At 36.2% G+C, this 27,545-nt stretch overlaps 1 protein-coding gene across 1 annotated transcript in view; it reads left to right on the plus strand.

Annotated features, from left to right (window-relative positions):
- Positions 1-27,545, plus strand: part of LOC113624875 (doublecortin domain-containing protein 1-like) — a 94,903-nt gene that overhangs the window by 16,846 nt on the left and 50,512 nt on the right. Inside the window, exons 3-4 of the mRNA XM_027115115.1 lie at positions 10,139-10,296; positions 27,086-27,355. Of these exons, the coding sequence (XP_026970916.1) occupies positions 10,145-10,296; positions 27,086-27,355 (422 nt within the window). The 5' untranslated portion in view covers positions 10,139-10,144. The remainder of the gene's footprint in view (positions 1-10,138; positions 10,297-27,085; positions 27,356-27,545) is intronic.

Raw genomic sequence — 27,545 nt, forward strand, 5'->3', positions numbered from 1 at the left:
TCTTCTCCTATCAAATATGGACTAGCTCTCTGCTGGGAACTGCAGAACAATGACCTTCTGAAGCCTTTTCTAAAAATTAGAACTTAATTTTTTTAGAGCAGCTTAAGATTACAGCAAAATTGAGGGGAAGGTACAGAGATTCCCCAAATAAGCCCTGCTCCCACACATACATAGCCTCCCCCATTATTAATATCCCCCAGCAGAGTGGTACATTTGTTACAATCGATAAACCTACATTGACATATCATAATCACCAAGAGTCCACAATTTACATTAGGGTTCATTCATGGTGTTCAATTCTATGTTTTGGACAAACGTATAATGACATGTATCCATTAATTATGGTATTATACAGAGTACTTTCCATAGAAATCTTATGTTCCATGTATTCATTTCTACCACCCCTCCCCCAACCTCTGGCAATTACTGATCTTTTTAAGTTCTCCACAGTTTAGCCTTTTCTAGAATGTCAATAGTAGGAGTCATACAGTACACAGACTTTTCAGATTGGCTTCTTTCACTTAGTAATAAGCATTTAAGGTCCCTCCATATCTTTTCATGGCATCATAGCTCATTTTATTTTTTTAGTGTTGAATAGTATTTCATTATCTGTATAGACCATACTTTGTTTATCTATTCACCTACTGAAGGACATCTTGGTTGCTTCCAACTTTTGGCAGTTATGAATAAAGCTGCTATAAACATCTGTGTGCCAGTTTTAATGTGGACATAAGTTTTCAGATTATTTAGATAAATATCAAGGAACATGATTTCTGAGTCATATGGTAAGAGTGTGTTTAGTTTTGTAAGAAACCACCAAACACTCTTCCGGTGTGGCTGTACCTATGAATGAGAGCCCCTGTTCCACATCCTCACCAGCATTTGGTGGTGGTAGTGTTCTGGATTGTGGCCATTCTAACAGGTGTGTAGTGGTATCTCAGTGTCATTTTAATTTGCATTTGCCTGCTGATATATGATGTGGAGCATCTTTTCACATGCTTATTTGCCATCTGTATGTCTTCTTTGGTCAGGTGTCTGTTAAAGTCTTTGGCTCATTTTAAAATCAGGTTGTTTGTTTTCTTATTGTTGACTTTTAAGAGTTTGGTAAATTTTGGATAATAGTCCTTTATCAGATATGTCTTTTGCAAATCTCTTCTCCCAGGCTGTGGCTTGTCTTATCATTCTCTTTTGTCTTTCACAGAGCAGAAGTTTTTAATTTTAATGAAATCTGGCCTTTTGGTCATTTCTTTCATGGATCATGCCTTTGGTGCTGTTATCTAAAAAGTCATTGCCATACTCAAGATCATCTATGTTTTCTCCTATGTTATCTTCTAAGAGTTTTATAGTTCTGTGTTTTACATTTAGTTTTGTGATCCATTTTGAGCTAGTTTGTGTGAAGGGTATGAGGTCTGTGTCTAGATTCATTTTTTTTTTTTTTTTGCATGTGTACGTGCAGTTGTTCCAGTACCATTAGTTGAAAAGACTGTCTTTCTGCCATTGTCCTCTTTTGTCAAAGTTCAGTTGACTATATTTATGTGGGTCTATTTCTGGGCTTTTGTAGTTTTTCTCATATAGATCTTGTACATATTTTGTTAGATTTATGTCTCAGTATTTCATTTTTTTGAGTTCTGTGCAAATGTTTCTAATTTCAAATTCTACTTGTTTGTAATTAACTTTTGTATATTAACCTTGTATCCTGCAACCTTGCTCTAATTGCACCTAAAGCCTTTTAAGATGATGGCAGTCCCACATTTCTTGTCTTTTCTTGTCTTCTTGTGGCTTTCTTCCACTGCTCCTTGTATCTCTAGCCTACTAGAAGGCACAATATAATGTGATTTGAATATTCAATTCAGCTGTACAAGATAAAAAAAATGGGATGATGAAACATAAGAAATGTTGAGCATAGGTAGTAAGTAAGCTAATAGCTTATGACGTATAGGTGTAATTCATAGGCTGTGTTAAGTATACATATGCGGGACTTCCCTCCCTGGTGGTCCTGTGGTTAAGATTCTGCGCTTCCACTGCAGGGGTGCATGTTTCGATCCCTGGTTGGGAACTAAGATCCTGCATGCTGTGCAGCCAATAAAAAAAAAAGATATGCGTAAGTAGTTTGAGAAACACAGGCAGAATTCCGAAGTTTTGTTAAATATACATAATAAGTAAGTTAGTAACCTATAAAACGTACCAAGATAAAGCGACTAAATGGCATATATGATAGAATAGACAAGTTTTATTTATTCGGTAGAAGGGCAGACTAAGTCATAATCTTGCCACTTCAGGGCTGATCGCTGTGTTGTCCCTAAACTGACCACCTGCTAATAACATCCAGTACGGTCCCGTTTTGGCCCAAAGAACTGTGCCCAAGAAATGCAAATAAAACCTATAGCTCTTCACCAAGTTAATTGGCAAGCTACAGCTTTGGCCAGGCACAACTGCCTCTGTGTCTCTCCCATTAATTCCTGGTACCTTCTGTCTGGGGCACTGGCTTACATCTCAACTCTGGTTCTTATAGCACACCGTCATGGGGAAGGCTGATATGGGCAGAAAGAGCAGGATTTGGATACCATGATCCTGCCACTCTCCCCCTATCTTAAGTATGTTAACTTAGTTTATTGCTTTCTTTCCCCTTGCTTATCACTGTGTGTTTTTAATTTTTTTAGTAAATTGTGTGAATGGAGCATTTTAATTTGGTCTGTGAGCCCTCTGGGTTAGCTTGCTTGGTAATGTGTTCAAGGTAATTTTCCACTTGGCAGTACTCTTCACTTTGAACTTCAGTAATCCTCCCTCACAGTCTGAGATTTTAAGCAAATGCTTAAAATCCCTATCTGGTTGAGGGACTGATAACAAGCTGTGAAAGGAGTGTTAAATTATGGTGATTCTATGATAATCTTAAGGACCTTGTCCACAATGAAGGAATTATGAGAACCTGTCTCTCACCTCTAGAATGGGCCCTTCCTAAGTAAACCCAGGAAAACTGAGCAAATCCCAGTTTATCTGGGAAGAAGCGTAGGAGGGTGTGTGTCAGCTCCTGTCCTACTTAAATTCTCTCCTTTTCAGAGCTGAGGTTGGAGGTACTTATTGGCTAGAATAGTGACCTTCAAATAGTTTTGCTTATATATTCCCATGCACAATTTTAAGTTGACATTTAAAATTTCTCATTATAAGCTTAAATAGTTGGAAAAGATATAATTTCTGGTATATTATGAATGCTGACATTTTGAAATAAAACCGTTACATCAGTCTTTTAAACATATCTAATAAAATGTAAATTCCATATGATTTTTAAGGAACATTTTCTTATGAACATTTTCAAACACAAAAGGAAAAATAATAAAACAACTCCCACATACTTTTTACCCAATACAAACAACCATCAACTTCTGCCATTCTTATTTATATTCTCTTTCACTTTTCTTCTTGGAGTATTTTAAAGCAAATCCAAATAATATTTTATTTAAAAATACTTTGGTTCATATCTCTAACAGATAATATTTATCATAACAATACCTTTTATCCATACCCAATAAAATAATTTCCTTGATACCAATAATACCCAGTTTGTGTTCAGATATCACCAGTTGCCTCAAAAATGTATGTCTTATTAAAGTTGGTTTGTTCAAATCAGGATCTAAACAAGGTTTATGCATTGCATTTGGTTGATATGATTCTTCAGTCTCTTTTCATTTGTAACATTTCTCCCTCCTCTTTATTTTGTGCCATGTCATTTAACATGTAACATGTTTCTCTCCCTTCCCGCATTTCTCACAAACTAGAAATTAGATCTAAAGATTTGATTTCATTCAGTGTTTATGACGAGAATGCTTTATAGATGGTCCTATGTTTATAATTCCTGTGGAGTCATATAAGGAGAAACAATTTCTGATTGTCTTAGTGACATATTAATATGTATCAGTGGTATAGGTGATATCAGTCAGATTCATCTAAGTTTCCCATCACTCTTTGATCTAATAATGACAGACATTACCTGGACAAACATTACCTGGATCCATTATTTCTTTATGGTTTGCACTATGGTAATTTGCTAATTCTTTTATTCCATCTACATGTATTAGCTATGATTCTTCTATGAAGAAGAATTTTCTCTCATCATCTATATGGTTATCCTGAATTATAACCCATTTAGGAAAGCAGGAAAAGTACATTTATTATTTTTCAGAACAGTAAGTTGGTGCCCTAGCAAGTAACAAAGGTGAATTATGAAATAATGAAGTTATAAAATTTTATTTTAGTATTAGGTACTCGTGGATTTTTATATGTTTAATGTTTCAATCCTTTACTTTTTTTATGTTCAGAGTGCCCCATCTTTGGCCAGTGGAATCGTCTTCAAGTTGGTTCCTATGTCCTTTTGACATGCCCCACTTGTCTCTGATAACTTCCTGTTTTCAGGCATGACAAGATGTCACATGTTCATGGAACATTTTGGCCCCAGGCCTGAAAGCTATAGAGATTTTAAAACATTAAAAATATTAACAAGCTCTTCTTCAACAGTTGAAATTTTTACATCCTTCTTTTTTCTCCTTAAACTTATTTCCACTCCATTTCTTTTTTTTTTTAAATTGAAGTATAGGTGATTTACAATATTGTGTTAATTTCAGGTGTACAGCAAAGTGATTTGGTTATACATATACATGTATATGTCTATATTCTTTTTAAAATTCTTTTCCATTATAGTTTATTACAAGATATTGAATATAGTTCCCTGTGCTATACAGTAAATCCTTGATGTTTTATCTATCTACTCCATTTCTTATCTTTTATGCTTGAAAGTCTTTAATTGGCTAGTCTAAGATACAATAACAATAAATTTTTTAAATGTCCTATGACCATAAGGTTGTAAGTATTGGAAAATTTCCCTCGGATTTAATTTTTATTATAATTATTTTTAGTATACACTTATTCAAAGTAGCTTGGATATAGTGCCATTTTTGATATTCTTTAAATACAAAAAGTAAAAATTATTGGAAATACATATATTAATGATATAGGTTAGTGGGGAGCACTTATAATTTCTTTATTAAAGGAATAGTGGAGTTGTCTCTTGGTTTGAGGCCCTGGAACGGGCATAAAAGGAATGCCTTTCTTTTGGAAAAAGGCAGAATGGAGACTTTCCAAGGACAAATTATAGTTGGGACAGGCAGCCTCTTGGGCAGATGCCTTTTAGGAAAGCATATATCTGGAAGCCAAGGGTCTGGAAATTGATTTACTTAAAACTATTCACATTTGCATGCCCCTTGCAAAGTCTCCATGTACTGTTGGTCATTCGTACTCAGTGCCCTGACTTGAAGACCATCAAGCCTCTACTCTTTAATAGCTGACACTTGGTATCTACTGTGTTGCAAGTACATCAACTTTATGAAGTGGCTACCATTCTTTTCTTTTTTTTTTAAGTTTTCCCAAGCAATTTATTGACATTTTTCTTGAGAATTTTCAAAGAAATAATAGAAAAATCAAGCAAAATATTTTTTCTTTACAAAATATTTTTCTGTACATGGTTAACAGTAAAATTATGAACCAGGAAACTTGTGTGACAGATCTTGCTTCTCTCCTTTCTACCTTCTTTTCCCACTTTCTACGTGCCTCTATTTATTCATTCTTTCCCCAAGTGGTTTCATGCAATCCTTTCCAGTTGAAGAAAGAAATAGAACTGATAAAACTCATTTGCACCAAGGTACTAGTGAATTAAAGTATTCAATATTCTTCTTCAAAAATTTGTACTGCAAAAGAAACAGGCACTAAGGAATATTGAAACTCCTGACAGCATAATTCTTTAAATATGCAAATAAGTTTCTCCCACAGTTTGCTTTTACTATCTGAAGTGGCTACCATTCTTAACCCCATTTTACAAATGATGGAACCTGATGCACAAAGAGGTTATATGACTTGTCCAAAGTGTCACAGCCAGTGAATGGGCAGCAGGGTTTTAAACCCAGACACTCTGGCTCTAGTGTCCAGGCTCATAACCACTGTGAACTTGAATGCTTTTTTAAAAAACCAGGGGAAGAGCAGATCTATTAGAAGAGAACTCGTATTCATGTCAAATTGTTAACGGATGGGAAGCAAAGAAAAATAGTGGTTTTTCAGTGTGTCAGTGAATAAACTCTACACGTGTTAACAAAACATAAGGCAGTGGCTTTTTCTGTACTCTACTAAAATACCATAGTATTTAACTTAGTCAAATTAAAATTAACACATTTTTATTTCTTTAATTTCTAATTAACAATTAGTTCTCATTTAATTAGTAATGTGCCACAATGTTATCTGAAAACCTACTGTAGTCTGCGTATTCTACTCAACCTGTTAATACATTCTACTTTTAGTGAGGATGACACTGTTTTTAAAGTAACCTTACAGAAGAAATATTGCACTTAATAATGGTAATGATTTCACACTTAACATAACTCATTCTATCTAAAAACATCCAGAAGGTGTTTTATGTGAAAAAAAAAACTATAACCATCACTAAAATGATTACCTCTTTCAGTGAAGATTGGGATTGTAATCATTCATTAAGTGAAAAGTAAAGCTATTGCTATATTTCAAGAGATATTTTTGAGTAGTTCAGTGCAAATTTTTTTATTTTGTAATAATTGGATTATATAATAAACACACCAGGATACTCAAGGGATTTCGTTCTGCAAGGTGATCTACTCTCTAATCATATGATTTTCCTTGCTATGCGCAGTTGGATTTTTTCACTTATAACCATTCCCCAATTAAGAAGAACCTGATCTATGAGAACTGAGCAGGCAATGGTTGTTGTGCAAGCCTCAGTCCTCCTGTTGTGAGACTTAAAGGGGGAGGGAGACTGTGAAGGGCAACAGCCCTTTAGTCTCCAGTTGGAAGACCAGAGGAGTGCTGGGCAGAGAAAAGTACCTTCTCTTATTAAACTATGTAGAAAGAGATACCTTTTCTTACTTTGATAGTGATTCAGATTCACCTAACATTTAATGGATGTCTACCATGTGGCAAGCACTATGCTAAACACTTTCACATTCACAGTTTTGTTTATTTAATCCTCATAACCATGCGGATAACTGGTTTTGCAAATGAGAGGACCGAAGCTCAGAAAGGTTATAAGATTCAAGGTCACATAGCTAGAAAGTGGCAGAGAAAGACATGATCTTGTGTGTTATTGATATGTAATACTTGTGAGTATGAGTTATATTATAGTTCTTTTATTCTTCCATAAGCTTAACTAGCAGCAAGTCTAGCATTAGACCCTATGAGCTTCCTGTGTTGTAGATTATCTAAGGAGTTAATCATAGTTCAAGAAGGTAGTCCTTCAGGTGCCCTCTCCCAGATGAGGAGACTGTTGGCCAGTTTGTCTCTTTTTGCTGCTGGTGCTTTTGGTGTTACTATGGTTGCCATAGCTCCTTACTGACCCACATCAACACTACTGATCCCATTGCCTTCCATCATCTGACTGACTCTACTGGTCCATGCTTCGGGAAAGTCTTTCTGGCTCTAGTTCTAGCTCAGCCTGCAGGCTGACCTGGTCTTTGAAAGAGGGGTATCAGGGTTCTCCATAGAAACAAAACCAACAGGATGTATGTGTGTGTATATATAAATGCACACACATTAATTAATATATAATTATACATACATTAATAATATATTAATATACATTATATACATATGTATATGTACATATGTGTGTGTGTATATATACACACACACACGCACACACACACACACACACATATATATATATATGGAGAGAGAGAGAGAGATTGATGGATTGATTGATTTACCTTAAGGAATTGTCTTATGTGATTGGGGAAGCTTGGTGAGCCTAAAAGGACCCAAAGACCCAAATTACTGGACTCTCAATTCAGTTTAGATTCCAAGCCATCCTAGTGTTCTTTCCATTTCTTAAGTCTAAGCCAATGTCATATATTTTAGATTTTTGAAAGCAACTTAGTTCGAGGAATATCAGGAGTTTCAGGATTAGGTTCAACTGCAAACAACAAAGACCCAAATTAACATTGTTTTGCACAGCTAGAAATTTATTTCTAATGTAAAAGTCTGGAGGTAGGTAGTCTAGAGTTGGTATGGTACTCCATGTTGTCAGAGATTCAAACTGCTTCCATCTTCCCTGGGGCATGGTTTTCATTCCTAGCATCATATCAAAGATAAAGATGACCTGTCTAGTGCCAGCCTTCATGTTTTCATTCTAGGTAGCAGAAAGGAGAGAAAAGAAAGATGAACTCACCTGCATAGATTGTTTCCACTAATATTTGATTGGCCAGGCTTGTTTTATATGGCTTTACCAAGTCGTAAGGAAGACTAGAAAATAGTCTTTATTTTGGGCAGCCATATGCCTCAGTTAAAAATCAGGGATTCTGGTATCATAGAAGAAAGAAGGAATGGATAGAATGGATGTTGGCAGACAGCTGTCTCTACCACAGAGAATTTATACAAGTATTAGAAGATATTAATATATGGACAAATTAGGACATTGAAATTTTGTTGCATTTGATACATTCTTAACAAAGCAGCCAAAATTATCTTTTTTTTTAAAGTCATATAACTCCCCTGTTCCGAACATTCCATGGACTCTCTAATTCACTTAAAGTCCTGACAGTGTCCTAAAGGCCCTATGTTATCTCCACCCCCTCACCCCCATTGTCTTTCTAACCTCATCACAACTACAATTTCTTCTTTTTCACCTATTCATCTACTTGTGCTGTTCCTCACATCTGCCAGATATACCCCACCTTACGGCCTTCTTACTCTTTCCTGGGTATTGGATGGCTACTTTCCTTGACTCTTTCAAGTCTTTGCCCAGATATTACCACCTCAGTGAAGCCTATGCTGACAAATCTATTTAAAATTGCAATTCCCTCCACCTTCATATTCCCAAACTATCCTTCCTAATCAGTCTTTTTCCATAGCATTTATCATTTAACCTCTTACGACGTACTGATATCTTATGTTAATTATTTATCATCTGCCTCCACTAGAACGTAAGCTCCACAAAGCACGATATTTTCTGCTTTGTTAACTGAAAAAATTCTGAGTGCCTAGAACAATAACAAGTACATTGTAGGTGCTCAAGAAATAACCTGTGGATGAATGAATGCGTTTATTTCAGAATATCAGAAAAAATGTAAAGTAGCATTTTTTATTACCTTACTAGTAATATATCCTTCCCTTAGTTGTGATATGTCATGTTACCTTGGGACTCCTCCTTACCTTAGTGGGGTACTCAGACCTGAGACTTTGCAGCTATTTGTATCAGCGTGTGAATGGGGTGATTATACCCTGGAAAGAACCCTATGACATTCATTGATATCATTTCTTATGAACATATTGTTTTGGTCTTAAGAAATTTTAGGTTGTCTGTGTGCATTATTCAAGATGTCTAGGTTACAAATAGAATCCCAACTCAAACTAGCTTAAACAAACAAAAAGGAATCTGCTGACTCACATACCCAGGAAACTCAAGAGATGTGGTTGTTTTTAATAGCAAAGTTCAGGGATTCAAATGTTGTCATCAGGAATCTCTCACTTTTTAATCTCTCTCCATCTCTTTTTCTTTCATCTGTTTTTGCTTCATTCTCAATGGTAGAAGTTTACATTGTTCTTAAAGCTAGCAATTCTAAAGAACAGAGCACTGCTTTGTCTTCTCCGTCTAAACTCTGATTCCCCCCTGTGTCTGGGGAAGGTATTTTGATTGTCTAGCTTTGGATACATTCACTTCCAGGAAAGCATGGCCACATAATTCCCAACAGAATCAAGGGGAAGGTAGCTTCCAAAAAAGCAAGGAGAAAGGGCAAAAAAAAAAAAAGCATTGTGCTGCACTTTTCAATAACATATGCCTCATGTTAAGTTTGTATAATTAGTGATGTTTTAGCAAATAGCAAAAATTAAAATACTTTGCAACAAATTATCATTTTTTTCTTAAATAGGATTGTACTTATCAAAGACTTAGATTCATAGTTTTGTCTTCCTTTAGGCTCTCATCTCTGTTCATTTCTAATGAGATTTCACATTTAGCAGCGGCTACATGCTCTAGAACATGATGAGAAGTAAATTGTGATTAATGCCCAGCCTCAGTTAATAACCCAGGAGGATTTTACATTTTAAATTAAATAACATTCTTCCTCATTTTAAGCTGACAATGACAGAAGATCACAGAGCAGCGCTTTCTCAGTCTCCTTTGTCACCCTTGACTAAAGCCACGGAGGTATCACAACGAAGCAACCCTGAAGACACCTTCAATGGGGATACCGTTCACCCAATTTACAAATATATTTTGAATGATTTACCAAGGTAAGAATATTATTTCAGCAGCTTAAACTGAATTCTGAAGGGGATAAAAGTGCTTAAAGAAGGTTGTCTATGTAAATGCTCAATATTTAGTAGAGATTATGTCACACATAACTTGGAGATGTGATGGTTGTTGCCTGGGTTACAGCCCTTCCATTTTTTTTTTTTTTCTATTTTATGGGAAGAAAAAAGATAGATGATGCAATAAACATAAATTATTCCTAGAGTCTGACTTGTGGACAGGTGGGATAGTGATAATAACAGGAATGGCAAGGCAGATGATATTTGCTATATACCACTCACCATGCTGAGTGCTTAACCTGCATTATATTTATTTAGTACTCAAAACAACTCTGGGAGGAATGTAAGGCAGACAGTATTTTAGACATCTCCATTTTATATATGAGAAAACAAAGACCTAGAGAGGTTCATTAAGATCACACAGCTGCTAGGTAGAGAAGGTACAGTTTGAACCCGAATGTATCTAACTCCACAGCCAAAACTCAACTATTATATTCTACTGCACTTCTCAGAAATATAAAGCAGAGGAGACAAGAGGTATTTTTCCTGTGTTTCTTCTCTATTAGAAAGTGAAAGAACAAAAAAGTGTCTGTCAGGTATTGACTATTGGCTGGCTAAACGTGATGCCATAGTTTTTACGTTAAAAAGAAAATGTGAACTATAAAAGCATTGAAGAAACTATTCTTAAATTAGGGATTGTGTTAATCTCCTTACAGAAGTGCTAGGTCATATTTATATCTTAGAACAGATTGATTTTTTTTATATGTCACTAAGTTTTAGGTGAAAGTGAAATCTAGACTTCAGCTAACCTTTGCTTTGCCTTATTCCTCTGAGCTATGAGTGCATATTAGCAACATATGAGATAATTGACACAGCGTGCTAGCTATATGGCTAGATAATTTTTAGAAAATCATTACCCAGTGGTTATATTGTAGAGACATAGTTTTCTCATGATAGTTCCTCCCAATTGACAGTGGAAAAAACATTGGTTCCTCCCAATAAGACAATGGAAAAAAATTTCTAAATAGAATTTTTAAGTAGTCCTTTATACAAACGCCAATGCTAATATAATGTGTATTTGCACATTTTTTATTGCTTTTAGAATTTATTTTTACCAATTTTCCTTTTCAAAATAGTACTACATTCACTTTTTATTCTATCTTTTGTAAAACTGTAATTTTATTTATTCAGTTTCTTTCTGCTTTTTTCTCATATTCCTTCTTAGATTCTGAGTCTCTAACTCTGGTTTTATTTGCCCTTTTTTTTAACACGTCAGTCTTTTATTTTCATGTGACACTTTTCCTACCACCTGGTTTTTATAGTTTGTTTAAATGTGCTTCTTCTATTTCTTTGTCTGGATCCTAACTTCTTTTCTGTCACTATTGTCTGTTACCATCAACTTTGATTATGGTATACCTAGAAAATCAAGTAACCCTCTCTGGGCAATTGAATAGAAAGTCAGAGACAATGCCCAGAGGTCTTTTACTTTCATGAAAAAGAGAATGATGAGTTTCAACCTGAAAGCGGTCAAGTTCATAAAGGCTAATGGTAATCTAAGATCCATTGGTATTAATATGATTATCAGTGAGAGGCAATTTTCTCTATGAGTAAAGACATTTTCCCCCTGATTGAGGTTAAAACTTCTCTTGTCTCATCCTTTTTTTCCTTGCCACCTTTCTTCCGCCATCTTTGTGATCTTTTTATGAGAAATAATTATTAAAATATAGTCAATTTGTTATTCCTTTACTTATATTACAGAGATTGTGCTTTTCTTCACTAATTAACACATTGTACATGTACAAATTCTGTCCACATATATTAAATCCATTCTTTGCAACCATGCAGTGATGAGTCACTTTATTCTCATGTTATTATCTGTGGTTTTAATTTACTTTTTATTATATTTATATTATCCTTATTTTCTCTTGTTCTTGTGTTCTTACAGTGTTTTTCCTCTGTCACCTCATGTTACATTTGTATGTAATACAGTAAAAATTGCTGTGCCAGGAGCCTTCCCCCCACAAAAGATAACTAATCACCAACAGTGTGAGTTCAATACCAAAGAAGGTCTGATCCTCCCATTTTATGACTTACCACTAGGAGGCCAGATGACTGGAAAAGTCTAGCTTCATTCCTGTGGCTACTTCAAGGAAACAACATAATGAGAAACTTTTCCTACCCAGCTGTAGTCTGTTGTGTTCTCAGGTGAACTGGAACAGGGTGTTGGCCTTTGAGGCATGAAGCAGAATCAATTATTTATTGATAACAGGTATCTAGGGGTAGTTCTGCTATATTTATAGAAAGTTTCTCTAAATGCTGAGGTGGAAGATTTCCAAATTAAAATTGCATTTTAGAACTAACAGAATGTTCTAAACAATTAATATCTTTCTATCCCACATATAAAATACTTTTTAATAATTTTTAGCTGATGATCATCTAAGAATGTAATTTCATGATTTTCTTTTTGTAAAATATTTATTTATTTGGCTGCACTGGGTCTTGGCGGCAGCATGCGGGATCTTCGTTGTGGCATGTGGGATCTTTAGTTGTGGTTTGTGGGATCTTTTAGTTGCAGCATGTGGGATCTTTAGTTGTGGGACGCAGGATCTCTAATTGCAGCACTTGGGATCTATTTCCCTGACTAGGGATTGAACCCAGGCCCCCTGCATTGGGATTGCGGAGTCTTAGCCACTGGACCACCAGGGAAGTCCCTCATGATTTTCTTTTGTTTTCTTTTCCTTTCTTTCCTTTTTTTTTACATCTTTATTGGAGTACAATTGCTTTACAATGTTGTGTTAATTTCTGCTGTAAAACAAAGTGAATCAGCTGTATGTATTCTTTTTTTTTTTTTTTTTGCGGTACGCGGGCCTCTCACTGTTGTGGCCTCTCCCGTTGCGGAGCACAGGCTCCGGACATGCAGGCTCAGCGGCCATGGCTCACGGGCCCAGCCGCTCCGCGGCATGTGGGATCTTCCCGGACTGGGGCATGAACCCGTGTCCCCCGCATCGGTAGGCGGACTCTCAACCACTGCGCTACCAGGGAAGCCCTGTATGTATTCTTAATAGAATGTTATATTGCTTTTTTTTATCCTGCTTGCAGCTGAGTGTAATAACAACTCTTTTAGTTCCCTGAGGGGACAAATTATTTTTAGTACATTACATTAGGACTTAAATCAGTTTTAAAAGTGAATTGCCAACAACTTCTTCTTATAGATTATCTGGGTTGCTTTTTCACAGACAAATCTTGCTTTCAAGGAGACTAACAGTGCCTAATCTATTCATTCATTTTTTATGTCATTTTAGTTATCTTGGCTATTCTGAATTGGAATCAGTCAGACTATTTTTGAAATATAAACATTTGGTTATATCGCCTTTTCTAGGGACAGTTTAAGTTTAGTAATCTCATCATTCCAAAGATGAGCTGTCAGTTCCCACCATGGGATGAGCAGCAGAACGAAGTGAGGGGAACACTGCCCAGTGGTTAATGAAGCAAGACAATGCTTTCACTGTTTTCAACATCCATTGACCAACAAATTACACTTTTCATAATTCATAACTTTTTCTCAGATTTTTCCTTCAAGCCATAAAAAAACTCTACAGATCCAAACATTAATATATTATTTACTTTAAAAAATGTTAAAAGACTATATTGCTTTTTGAAAATTTAAATTTCCTCTGGAAAATCCTTATACAATATTTATAACCTCCCCTGACTTTAGATTTAAGATGTACTTTATTTTTATTCCTTTGCACTTTTGCACAAGCAGAAGTAGTATTCTTTTTTTCCTTTGGGTAGGATGATTTATGCCCTGATCCTACACTCACATGGGTCCTTTACAAATTTTATAAATTGTTCTTCTTGTTTAGATTTCCTTCTACAAAAGCGAGCAAGTTCAATTTAACAGACATTGAATATCTCCCTTACAGTATATGTGTAATTTGAACAGATACATTAGTTACTATTCAGTCGTCGAATTACAAATAAAAATTCGACTTATGTGTTATAAAATAACTGAAAATTGCTCTGCAATCAAGGTATCTTTACCAATATTTCCAGGTCAAACTAGAATTATATTTTCTTCTGGTGTTCAGAATAAAATTGGGGGGAAATTGTTCACATATATTATTACCACTTCTATTATTCACTTTCCATGATGTTTAAATCACACTTTATCTAGCAATTGTAGAAAGTTATTTATATCTTTAGAGGTTATTTCTTTCATCAAATTGGAGGAAAGGTAGGATGACGATTAGTGAAATCTTTGTGCACTCCAGATTTTATACAAGTTTCCATGCACCAAACGTATGTGGGTTTATTTCTTTTATCTGCTATCAGTATTTTAAGCTGGTGATTTATTATTGAATGTACTTAGGGTCATTTTCCTTCATGTTTACATTTTCTTATTTGTATTTATTCCAATTAGAGAGTTTAATTACCATTAAAATGGTAATAGGATAAAGACAAGTTTTAAAAATGACAATATTAAAAAAAACCCATAACTCTTCAGGAAGGTTTAAATGCCATGAGAATATAAAGCGAGAAATATATGCTTGTCAAATATACAGTATAAATAAATAATTTAGATGAAAATGGTTGACTACATTTAACAAAGAGACTACCAAATAATGAGGGACTAAAGAGTGGTTGTTAGATTTGATGTACTTCATTGTATATTGTAAGTAATTGCTATCCATAAAAATTCTATGGCTTCTGTATAAGAAAAAGAGACATTTTGACAGACAACACTGGTGTGAAGCGACAGCAAGCACAAATCCTTGGCAACTGTCATTATCCTGATGTTGAATTCACATCCAAACTGTGTGATAACTTAGACCTGCATGCTTGTTATTGAGCCATGATCTGTCAAAGTAGCCACACTTCCTACTTATGAATAGAATTATTAGCCACGTGCAGATTTCTGCTGTAGAAATCTAAACTCACCAAGGATGCTTTGTGTTTCAAAAAACGGGGAAAAGCCTCCATGTCATTGTATGCTTATGCTGAAATTTCTGGTGACGTGTTCCTGATTAAGTAAAAGTCAAATTTTTAAAAAATAGTTTATATTTTAGCCCTTCATAAAATTAATTCAAAACTAGTAAAGATTTTGAATAAAATTAAAAGTAAAGCAAATGTAATTAGAAATCTAATTGTATAAGTTAGGCTACTATTAACAGAGAGTAACAGGAAACACAACTGAAAGTGACTTTAAAAGTGAACAGTCCACTGTCTCATGTAATAGGAACTTCAGAAGCAGGGCAATTCTAGGGTTAAATTCAGTGGTTCTGCTGGGTTATCAAAGAGCCTGGTTCCTTGTATCTTGTGCTCTACCATCCTCAGAATATTGGCTAGATCATTAGGTTTGACTCCTCCTACTTGCAAGACTCATCACATGTTCACTCAACAATATCCAACTAAAGAAGACAGATACTTGATCATTTATATCTCTTTCTTATTAGGGCAAAAAAACCTTTCTCCAAAAGACTTCTCCTCATTTCTCATTGGCCAAAATTACTTAATTAATCAGCACAAGGCAAGGGAAATGGAACTAGCATCATTGGTATTAGACCATTGAGTATTTACCCACTGGAGCTGATCAGGGGATGCCTTCCATGGGCATAAGAGGGTGAATATTCAAACATAACTTAGGCTTTTTATCTAAAGGGGGGAATGACTCTTAGATAAATATTCAACGTTACACGACATAACTCTTAGCTTTGGCTTTATTATATTTTACTACTTAAACTGTGTATGTTTCTTATCAATGGCATTTTTGTGACACACCTTTGCACAATGTCGTAATTATCAAAGAACAATTGCTGCATATTAGTTGCTAGTTGAGTATCGCAGTGAAAAGAGATAAAACAAGGATCTTACCATTGCAGAGAGGGATATGAAATCATCTGAAATCACATAATAAATCACAAATCAAACATATCAATATGCAAAACGATACATCATTTCTTGCACAGGACCTGGGGGAATGACTTGGAATAAGGAGTGACTAGGATCTCGTGGGGTTAACTCCTTGCATGTGTCTTGCCAGCTTGAACAGTTTTGTAGAGATTTTCTCTATGTCCCTAACCTCTGAACTCATGATGACCCTCATGATAGACAAGACTTTTCCTTCACAGTGCTAATCATAGTGAGTAATTGTAAATTTATATTCGTGACAATGTATATAACATTTCTCTTCCACTAGACAATTATTGTACTATGGAAGGGGTTTTAGAAAGTGTAAGCACTGAGTTCAGATTAATATTTATTAAAATACTTACTGATTGAAAGGTGTACAGTAATGGGTATAGATCAGCTGAGTGAACACCATTGACAAAAAGGCATACATGTAAGAACGGTGGAAGGCAACGTGGTGCAATTATAGCTGAGGGATATTACAGGGGGGCAATGATGATACCACTTGGTAGAAGTCCTTGAGTGAGAGAGCGGCAAGTATGACTTTATTAGGAGTTTTCCTCAAGTTGCTATAAAAAAGCCACTAAGATTCACTAACGCTGTTAAAACAGAAGAAATGAGAAGAAAAATTGCTCTTGTCAAAACTAGAATCATACCTTTAAATCTTGTCATGGTCTATTTATCTGCTTTTTCTATACTCCTCCCTGGGCATAATTTTATACTTTTAAACATCACACCATTACTTAGTTGTTGCTTTGTGAAACAAAAATTGTAAATTAGATTTAATGGAAACCACAGAGAGTAAAGCATAATTAGATCTTAGCCTGAGATATTAAGGGGGTTGTCAATTCCACAATGTTTAAGATATGTCCCTGATAATCTTTTTGATTATAGTAGAAAGCCTATATGTAGATGAGGTATAGTACTGTTTCAGAAAAGGATAAAAGCTTAGTTAATCTCTTAATGTACCTTCCAGCTTTGTAATTCTTTGATTTATCATATCCATTGTATCATAGGTAGAAATTGTTTAAAAGATTCAATAACCTAAAATTTTATAGTTTTTAATTAACCAATAGTTTTTTATCCATACTTCTTTAAGGTTAAGTTTTGACATGTTTTACTTCATCTTTCTCTAAACACACATAAAATTCTTAAATATTTACATAGTTTGTATATGTTTGTAGTATAGACACACATAACCACATTTGTTCTTTGTTCTTTTTTATGACCTAATTTCTAAAGAATTATTCAGTTGCTAAAAGAAATGATCTATTTAATCTATTTCCAATAACTGACAATAAACTAACTCAGAAGCGATGTAGCTGATGCGTTTTTTTTTTTTTTTTTTTTTTTTTGGTGGTACGCGGGCCTCTCATTGTTGTGGCTCTCCCTTTGCGGAGCACAGGCTCTGGACGCGCAGGCTCAGCGGCCATGGCTCACGGGCCCAGCCGCTCCGCAGCATGTGGGATCTTCCTGGACGGGGGCACGAACCCGCGTCCCCTGCATCGGCAGGCGGACTCTCAACCACTGCACCACCAGGGAAACCCAGCTGATGCTTTTTAAAAGAAATATACCGGAACATTTACATCCAGATGAATACCCCCCGCTTGAAAATATCTACTTTAGGAAGTAGTAATTTATTCTAATAACAATGCCACTTCTCAAAGCACTTTCTTGAGTTCCTCTTTGGATTTGCCATCAGAAACTGTGGTACATTCTTTAAAATAATTTCAGTATTTAATGATGACAAAATTTAATCTTAAGTAGTTGCATTTGAATTTTCCAGAAAATAAAATATCTGGATCTAAATTTGGTGTAAAAAATGGATAGTCAAGACTGCATAATTGTATAGCTAGTGTGGTAGGCAGAAATCTAATCTGGTCCCCAAGATTTCCACCCCCTGGTATATATGCCTGGTATAATTCCCTCCTCTTGAGTGTGGGTGGGATTGTGAATATGATAGGATGTCACTCCCATGATTAGGTTACATTATATGGCAAAGGAGATTTTTGCAGATGTAGTTAAGGCATATAATCAGTTGTCTTTGAGTTAATCAAATGGGAGATTATCCTGGGTGGGCTTGACCTAATCAGATCTACTCTTTTTTTTTTATTTTTAACATCTTTATTGGAGTATAATTGCTTTACAAGGGTGTGTTAGTTTCTGCTGTATAACAAAGTGAATCAGCTATACATATACATATATCCCCATATCCAGATCTACTCTTTAAGTGAGAGTTTGGAGATCAGAGACAGAAAAGTCAGACAGGTGAGTTTCCCTGGCTTCAAAGAAGATGATAGTAACTATGGGTTCTTTAGCTATAAGGAACTAAATTCTGGCAAAAACTAAATGAGCTTGGAAGAAGACCCTGAGCATCAGATGAGACTGCAGCCCCAGCTGACACCTTGATTTCAGCCTTATGAGATCCCGAGCAGAGGTTCCTGCTAAACTTTGCCCAGACTTCTGACCCACGGAAACTGTGCTATAATAAATAGGTGTTGTTTTAAGCCACTAAGCTTGTGGTAATTTGTTGCACAGCAATAGAAAACTAATATAGGTAGATAGATAAGAAATATTTCTTAAGAAGATGTATTTCTAAAACAGTGTGATTGATGTTCTTGTATCAACCTAATATAGTGGCTTTTAGATTTCAGGCTAGAAAAGGATGCTTTTTACCAGTGGTAAAAATGATTTTTACCAGTGGTAGAAGAGTAAGTAATACAACGATGATTGGAATATTTGACGGAAATTGAGGGTCTAGCATTTTAGATGGTAGGAAGGGATCAATATGATATAGTGATTTCAGCTATCAAACCTAACAGGGCAGATGTGAACGTACAGGAAGTAAGAACATTTTTATACAAGAAGGTAGCATAGAAGTCTTACTGAAGAGGGAACTTCTTGAAATCTGTGTATATGTGAATTACAGATATAATGAAAGATTCACAGTAGAGACTTATCATAGACTTCAGGACAAGACAATAAGATGGACATAGAAAGCTTAAAAAGAAGATCTGTGTTATAAATTTAGCCCAGGTTCTAGAATGTGGTAGAAAGCCTCAATGGTAACTGAAGACAAAGTGAGGTTATTTTATGGATAAAAGATCATTTCCTAAAACAGTTGGTTTAGAAATCCACATGGAATTTCTGGTTAAGAATTAACAAAGTCCAAGAAAACTGCCATACAACTTATCAAATTTTATAAAAGACAGCTGTAACAAAATGTAGATCTTAAAAGAAATTATAATATAAAATTTATGTAATTAGAAATTCTTAAGAAACACAGAGAGGACAGGGTGCAAAGCCTCAGACCCATGCAAGCAGAATTTTGGAGCTGAGTTCCTTGCGTAAAACCAGGAGCTGTGAAAGGTAGATGCACCTATCCATGAAAAATGGAATAAAAAAGTATTGCTCACCAGCCAGAGGAAATAGCAATAAATGGATATGATACAGTCTAAGATTCTTGCATTGTCTGAAAGTAATAAGTTAGTCATTTATGTTAAACTTTAATAAGACAAGAGTTTATATTGTAATATCTAATGTTTCCACTAAAAATAAGGTTAAACAAAGTGTGGCATACAACCTAATAGAAGGGAAAAATGTAACAATTTTTTTAAGTATTATTTAATCCAAGAGAAAATAAGAAAGGAATGAAAAGGAACATAAAACAAGAAAAATAGAAAACAAAGCATAAGCATGAAGGTAAATTCTCAAAGGACAAAGACTGTCCTGGTGAAGGAGATAACCTTGTGAATATATATTAAATATAAACAAGCTAAATTCTCAAAAGGCAAAAACTGTCCTTGAAAGGAGGATAACTATGTAAAGATGTATATAAATCTGGAGGAGGAGGGAAATTCACTTTAATAAATCTGAATGTCATGGGATTTTTAAGAGATTTTTGCAGAGGGGGCAAGAAGGGTCTTTTAAAATAAAAAGGGGAGGAGAAACAAGAGAAAGAAAGAAAAATAGGGAGACTACAATTGTGGTGACTTAAATACCATCTAGATATTAGAGCTTTATTGGATCAAGAGCACTACTGGCTCACTGCTGCTAATGTAGAGCTACCTCCTTGCCCACCTCCCCATTACTTTCCTGTATTTTAAGTTTCAGTTCCATTGTAGTAGCCATCTGTTTTCCTGAACTTTTTTGAATAGGAACTTCAATTTTCTAACTAATGGAAAATAAGGAAATTTTAGGGTTAATGGGAATAATATTATAGGACGATAGTTAAGTATAGACATTATGGAGCCAGACTACTTGGATTTGATTCCTCTCTCTGACACCTGCCTGCTGTGTGACCTTTGACAAGTTCTGTAAGCCCTCAGTTTACTCATCTGTAAAAGGAAAAATATAGGACTGTTGTAAGGATTAAACGTAAATATAAGTAAAATGCTTAGAACAGTGACTGTCACAATAAGTGCTTTGTAGTCATTAACTGTTAGTATTGTTACTATTATTGTCATTATGAAGGGTATGATGTACTATTTATTCCTTATCTAGCCTGTGGACTGGGTTAGTGTCCCTGTAACTGAGTGGGTAAGGGCTAAAAGGGCTGATGAAACTATTCAATGAAGACTTTCTGGGACTCTGCCTACAACTTCACCTGCTTCAGTGTCCAGGTGACTTAGTACAAAATAGAGTTAGAGAGATGTCTCTTCTTCCCACCTCTGTACTGAACTGTTCTGGCATTCCAAGCACTGGAATCTTGGGGAATACTACAAGGCAGCACCTCCATGTGGATCTCTTTGCTCTTGTGATGGCCAGTGGCAGCAGTGAGGTAGGAAGATGAAATAGCTATGACTCTCACCAACAGATTTTTATAGGGACTTAGGAGGCAATTTTAGGAATTTATAGTGCACTACCTTAGGGACTCAGAAATAAATGGGGAGGATTTTGAAGGGGGAATAAAGTCCTGTATTATGAGGACTTCCCTGGTGGCGCAGTGGTTAAGAATCCGCCTGCCAACGCAGGGGACACGAGTTTGAGCCCTGGTCTGGGAAGATCCCACATGCCACGGGGCAGTTAAGCCTGTGTGCCACAACTACTGAGCCTGCGTGCCATAATTACTGAAGCCCATGCACCTAGAGCCCATGCTCCTCAAGAAGAGAAGCCACTGCAATGAGAAGCTCACGCACTGAAATGAAGAGTAGACCCCGCTCGCTGCAACTAGAGAAAGCCTGCGTGCAGCAACAAAGACCCAATGCAGCCAAAAAAAAAAAAAAAATCCTGTATTACGATGATGGGATAATCATGCTGGCAGCTGTTTGCTCACTCTAAAGGTTGGCATCAAGGAGGACAATCCTATCTTGCAACCCATATCCCTTTGTGCCAACATTGACAACAAACTACTGTGCCAGATGGTACAGAGACTGGGCTTAAAATCACAATATTACATTCTCAATTTCTGTACAATTAGAAGTGAATGGCTACCCTATCAAACTACCACTGGCATTTTTCACAGAATTAGAACAAAAAATTTCACAATTTGTATGGAAACACAAAAGACCCCGAATAGCCAAAGCAATCTTGAGAAAGAAAAACGGAGCTGGAGGAATTAGGCTCCCTGACTTCAGATTATACTACAAAGCTACAGTAAGCAAGACAGTATGGTACTGGCACAAAAACAGAAATATAGATCAATGGAAGAGGATAGAAAGCCCAGAGATAAACCCACACACATATGGTCACCTTATCTTTGATAAAGGAGGCAAGAATATACAATGGAGAAAAGACAGCCTCTTCAATAAGTGGTGCTGGGAAAACTGGACAGCTACATGTAAAAGAATGAAATTAGAACACTCCCTAACACTATACACAAAAGTAAACACAAAATGGATTAAAGACCTAAATGTAAGGCCAGACACCATCAAACTCTTAGAGGAAAACATAGGCAAAACACTCCATGACATAAATCACAGCAAGATCCTTTTTGACTCACCTCCTAGAGAAATGGAAATAAAAACAAAAATAAACAAATGGGACCTAATGAAACTTAAAAGCTTTTACACAGCAAAGGAAACCATAAACAAGACGAAAAGACAACCCTCAGAATGGGAGAAAATATTTGCAAATGAAGCAACTGACAAAGGATTCATCTCCAAAACATACAAGCAACTCATGCAGCTCAATATCAAAAAAACAAACAACCCAATCCAAAAATGGGCAGAAGACCTAAATAGACATTTCTCCAAAGAAGATATACAGATTGCCAACAAACACATGAAAGAATGCTCAACATCATTAATCATTAGAGAAATGCAAATCAAAACTACAATAAGGTATCACCTCACACCAGTCAGAATGGCCATCATCAAAAAATCTACAAACAATAAATGCTCAAGAGGGTGTGGAGAAACGGGAACCCTCTTGCTCTGTTGGTGGGAATGTAAATTGATACAGCCACTATGGAGAACGGTATGGAGGTTCCTTAAAAAACTAAAAATAGAGCTACCATACAACCCAGCAATCCCACTACTGGGCATATACCCTGAGAAGACCATAATTCAAAAAAAGACATGTACCACAATGTTCATTGCAGCTCTATTTACAATAGCCAGGACATGGAAGCAACCTAAGTGTCCATCGACAGATGAATGGATAAAGAAGATGTGGCACATATACACAATGGAATATTACTCAGCCATAAAAAGAAACAAAATTGAGTTATTTGTAGTGAGGTGGATGGACCTAGAGACTGTCATACAGAGTGACGTAAGTCAGAAAGAGAAAAACAAATACCGTATGCTAACACATATATATGGAATCTAAAAAAAAAAGAAAATTGTCAGAAGAACCTAGGGGCCAGACAGGAATAAAGATGCAGACCTACGAGAGAATGGACTTGAAGATAAGGGGAGGGGGAAGGGTAAGCTGGGACAAAGTGAGAGAGTGGCATGGATATATATATACTACCAAATGCAAAATAGATAGCTAGTGGGAAGCAGCGGCATAGCACAGAGAGATCAGCTCAGTGCTTTGTGACCTCCTAGAGGGGTGGGATAGGGAGGGTAGCAGGGAGAGAGTTGCAAGAGGGAAGAGATATGGGGACATATATATATATGTATATGTATAACTGATTCACTTTGTTATAAAGCAGAAACTGACACACCATTGTAAAGCAATTATACTCTAATAAAGATGTTTAAAAAAAAAAGCGAATGGCTAAAATTAAAATAACCAGAAGTATCAAAACAGCCTTTGAGTAGTGGGGTTTTTTTTTAACATTTTATCTTTTTAATATAAAATAAACTTGCCTGGAAAACAGATGGTTAAACACATCTGGTAGTAATTTAAATTGTGTGATATGTTTAGTGAGGACTTTTTCAATCAACTAAATTTATAGTATCTCTGCTTATCTCAGTATAGGCCATGCAAGTTCCCTGCCAATTACATTTTCCTTTTTTGGGAGGCATCTGAGACCCATCTTACTCTAACTCCTCTGTACCTTATTATCCTGCTGTCCTATCCATAGATTTTTGGCCACTGATGGGTACTTTCCCATCCACACGTTTGCCAGTGGCTTATGAAGTTGCCCAGCTTGAGAGTTCTATCCAACAGGGGTGTCCTATATTGGGTAGTGATGAAATTAAACTTTCAGGGGAATTGAATGTATCATACAGAGAGAATCTGCAGAAAGTCATGTGGTATAGAAATGGGAAGATACATAGAGGAAGTTAGCAGAAGCCATGAGGAAAGAGGAGGAGAACAGAGATAGGTTAGGCAGTAAAATGTACAAAGAGGAAGCAGATAGACACAGAAGGAGAGATGAGGTTATTAAGTCAAAAAACGGTCTAGAGTTGTTCTTAAGTCACTAGTATATCCTAGAGAGCAATAAATGGTCTTCTAGTTCTCTTTGTGCTCTTCTAGAGTGGTTCTATCTCCTTTCTTAACTTTCTGTGTATCCTGTTATAAGCTCTATCACTTGAAACCCAAATGCCTGTTTATTCCTTGCAAACTGAATGATCCTAACACCCTCATTTCCAGCATTAATTTAACAAACCATGTGTGTGAATTTAATTCCCATGTGGGACAAGTTAGCTTTGCCAAGTTCTGTGATCCTCCTCTCACGCACACAATGACTAGGAAACACATCAGTTGTTATAAGAAAGAACAGTTCCACAGTGTGTAAGAACTAGTGCACACCTGTCTTCAGTGTTGATAAAATAAATCAAAGCTGAAGACTAGGGACTTCCCTGGTGGCGCAGTGGTTAAGAATGTGCCTGCCAATGCAGGGGACACGGGTTCGATCCCCGGTCTGGGGAGATCCCACATGCCGCGGAGCAACTAAGCCTGTGCACCACAACTACTGAACCTGCGTTCTAGAGCCCGCGAGCCACAACTACTGAAGCCTGCACTCCTAGAACCCGTGCTCCGGAACAAGAGAAGCCACCGCGATGAGAAGCCCGCGCACTGCAACGAAGAGTAGCCCCTGCTCGCCGCAACTAGAAAAAGCCCACACACAGCAACGAAGACCCAACGCCACCAAAAAAAAAAAAAAAAAAGCTGAAGACTAAAGATGGTGAAACAGTAGTGACTTTTTAACATGAAAAAGTACCCTTTCTCCCCTTTTACATATAAATTACTAGAGAAAAATAAGTAATAAATACATATATGATAGAACCATATAGTTTAATTCTTTTTACCATTTACCAGGTAAATCTCATATAATTTATTTTCCTAACCGTACCAGAATCATGTGGAGTTGGGAGGGGTAGGGATGGATAGTTTCTCAAAAGGATGCAAGTGCTGTTACCATAATACAGGGGAAAGATATGCCAGCAGACAAAAATAATAGATAACCCTTATACGACTCAGTTGGAAAAAAAGCAAAATATGCTTGACAAAAATATCACATTCCAGTAAAATCTGTAAAGACCATATAGCAATCTGAAAAATCGTTGTAAAACAGTGTTAAGTAAAAAAGGCAAAGTATTAAAATGAAGGTATGATGTGGTTGAAGCTTTGGAATATGCAAAAATTAATAACCTTTTTGCATTGTGATGGTAGAATAATGGATTATTACATAAAATCATTAGTATATTTGTAAAAATATTTGACAGTAAACAAAATGCATTCATTAAAAAAGAAAGACACCTCATTCTGCATTTAGTAGAGAATTCCTTTTCTTTCTTTACATGAGAATTTGCTTTCCAAGTAACTGTGTATGGGCACTGGGAGCTGATTATGAGATTTGCAGATCTTTCCTCCTGGCTTTACTGCTCTTCCCCCAGGTTGAAGAGCTTGGTGACCATTTGCAGCTCTGTTGCTGTTGCTGCAGAAACACCACCACTGTGGCACGACTGCTGCCATATACCACCACTCCCCACTGCCATCAATATATGAGTACCTCAGGTAGTTTGCAGGGAGGTCCCACCTCAGCCAGAGCTAAAGTCCAGTGATCCATTCAAGATGCTGTTTGCCACAGTTATGAACGTGGGTGGATCCTCAGAATGTAGGGAAGGCCATTTCTCTCCTCAGTGCTATGCACAGTCCAGGGCAGACTGAGATAGAAACATGTGATGACAACAACAACAAAATACAACTGCTTGGATCACAGTGTTTGAGCTCCACTGACCCGCTGTGTCAACTCTCATCCACATGCAACCATTTACCCTGTGGCACATAACTACCTTCCATTCTTTCAGAGGAAATAATAAACCATTTTACACCCTTGTGGACATAAAGAAGACAGGCCAGATGAAATAATTTTGATTATAATGAAATGTGTGCATGAGAAAAATTTGGAGTAGGGGTTGTTCGTGCCAAGCTTTCCACACTAAGCATGTGTTATTTTGTAATTGTGTGGATGAGGAGGTTACATTATATTACTTATAAGGACTATTGAGGAACTAGCAAATTGGAAAGAGGCAGGTATGGTTGGTATAAAAATAGCCCCAATTACAGTAATACATGGAAACTAACTATCCCCTATGGCTGATCCTCTACCCAACAGCTCAATATTCTCAAATATGTTTAAGCTTGTTTCATTTTGTCATGCCAGCAATTCCACATTTTCCATCTTTCTGACTTGGTATTTGCATAGATTTACATATCATCCCAGGTCATGTGGTCCCCTGTTAAAGTATTTAGTTCATCTAAATACTGCTCTTTCAGCTTAAATACCAGGTAGGGTAATCAACTATCCCAATTTGTCTGAGACTAAGGGAATTTTTGAGATATGTGGCTTTAGTGCCAAAGCCAGGACAGTCCTGAGCAAACCAGGATGAGTTATCACCCAATCCCAGGTCTGCTGTAGAGACTTTACCAACTTTATTCCAACGCACAAAAGTTTGCCTTCAAGGAATTCTTTTTGCACTTAAGGTTAATATACACCCAGTTCTAAGCAGTTTATTTAACATACATTCTCTCTTTATTAGGGGATAGTTTGCAAGTTTCTTGAGGGTAGGAGCCACATCTCTTTAATTTTTATATTTACTAATACTTAACAGAGTGCTAGTGTTTAATAAATCAATGTAAGAATTTTAAAATGTTACTTAACATTGCTTCAAGCATTACACAATTTTTCTTCATTAGTTTCATTAAGTGATTAAATTTAATGGTTATGAATGTGGGTTTTATTTTAGGACATCTTGCTGTTCAGTTTCCCACCAAGTCAACTACTGATTATGTGAGCACGGGCAAGTTAATTAGCCTCTCTGAGCCACAACTTTTTAAATCTGTAAAATGGGGATAAAAATAATACCCACCTCCCAGGGATATTGTAAGGCTTAAGCAAAATACTGTCTAAGTGTGTAATGTTTTGTCTAGCACATAGCACACAACTAGTTATTATGTGGTAGCTGTTAATAAGTGATCACACATCAATTCACTATATTCTTCCCTGCATTGTTTCTTTCAGAGAGTTTATGTCATCCCAGGCAAAAGCAGTTATTAAACCTACTGAAGATTATTTGCAGCCTCAGTTTGGCCCCAACAGACTTTTACATTCAGCGGCAGCATCAGAAGGGTCAGGACTTCAAGATTGCTCCACACATCAAACAGCATCAGATCATAGCCATGATGAAATATCAGACCCAGATAGCTACAAATCAAACAGTAAAAACAATTCTTTTTTTATATCAGCATCCAAGAGAAACAGACCTGTCAGTGCTCCAGTGGGTCAACTGAGGTAATCAAAGCTGTTCTCTGTTCTTTTTAACTGACTGTTGAAGCTTTTTCCTTTGAGAAGAATTTATAATGACTCAGTTGACTATTTCAAACATTAAAATGTAACACATCTCTAGAGTTTTGTTTCTGCTTTTGTTTTGTTTACTCTTTTCTTTGAAAGCACCTGAGTAGAATGTTGCTAATTACACTTG

Source organism: Aethalodelphis obliquidens, unplaced genomic scaffold (assembly GCF_003676395.1).
Source record: "Aethalodelphis obliquidens isolate GAN/ISIS:26980383/991018 unplaced genomic scaffold, ASM367639v1 scaffold14, whole genome shotgun sequence".
Taxonomy (NCBI): Eukaryota; Metazoa; Chordata; class Mammalia; order Artiodactyla; family Delphinidae; genus Aethalodelphis; species Aethalodelphis obliquidens.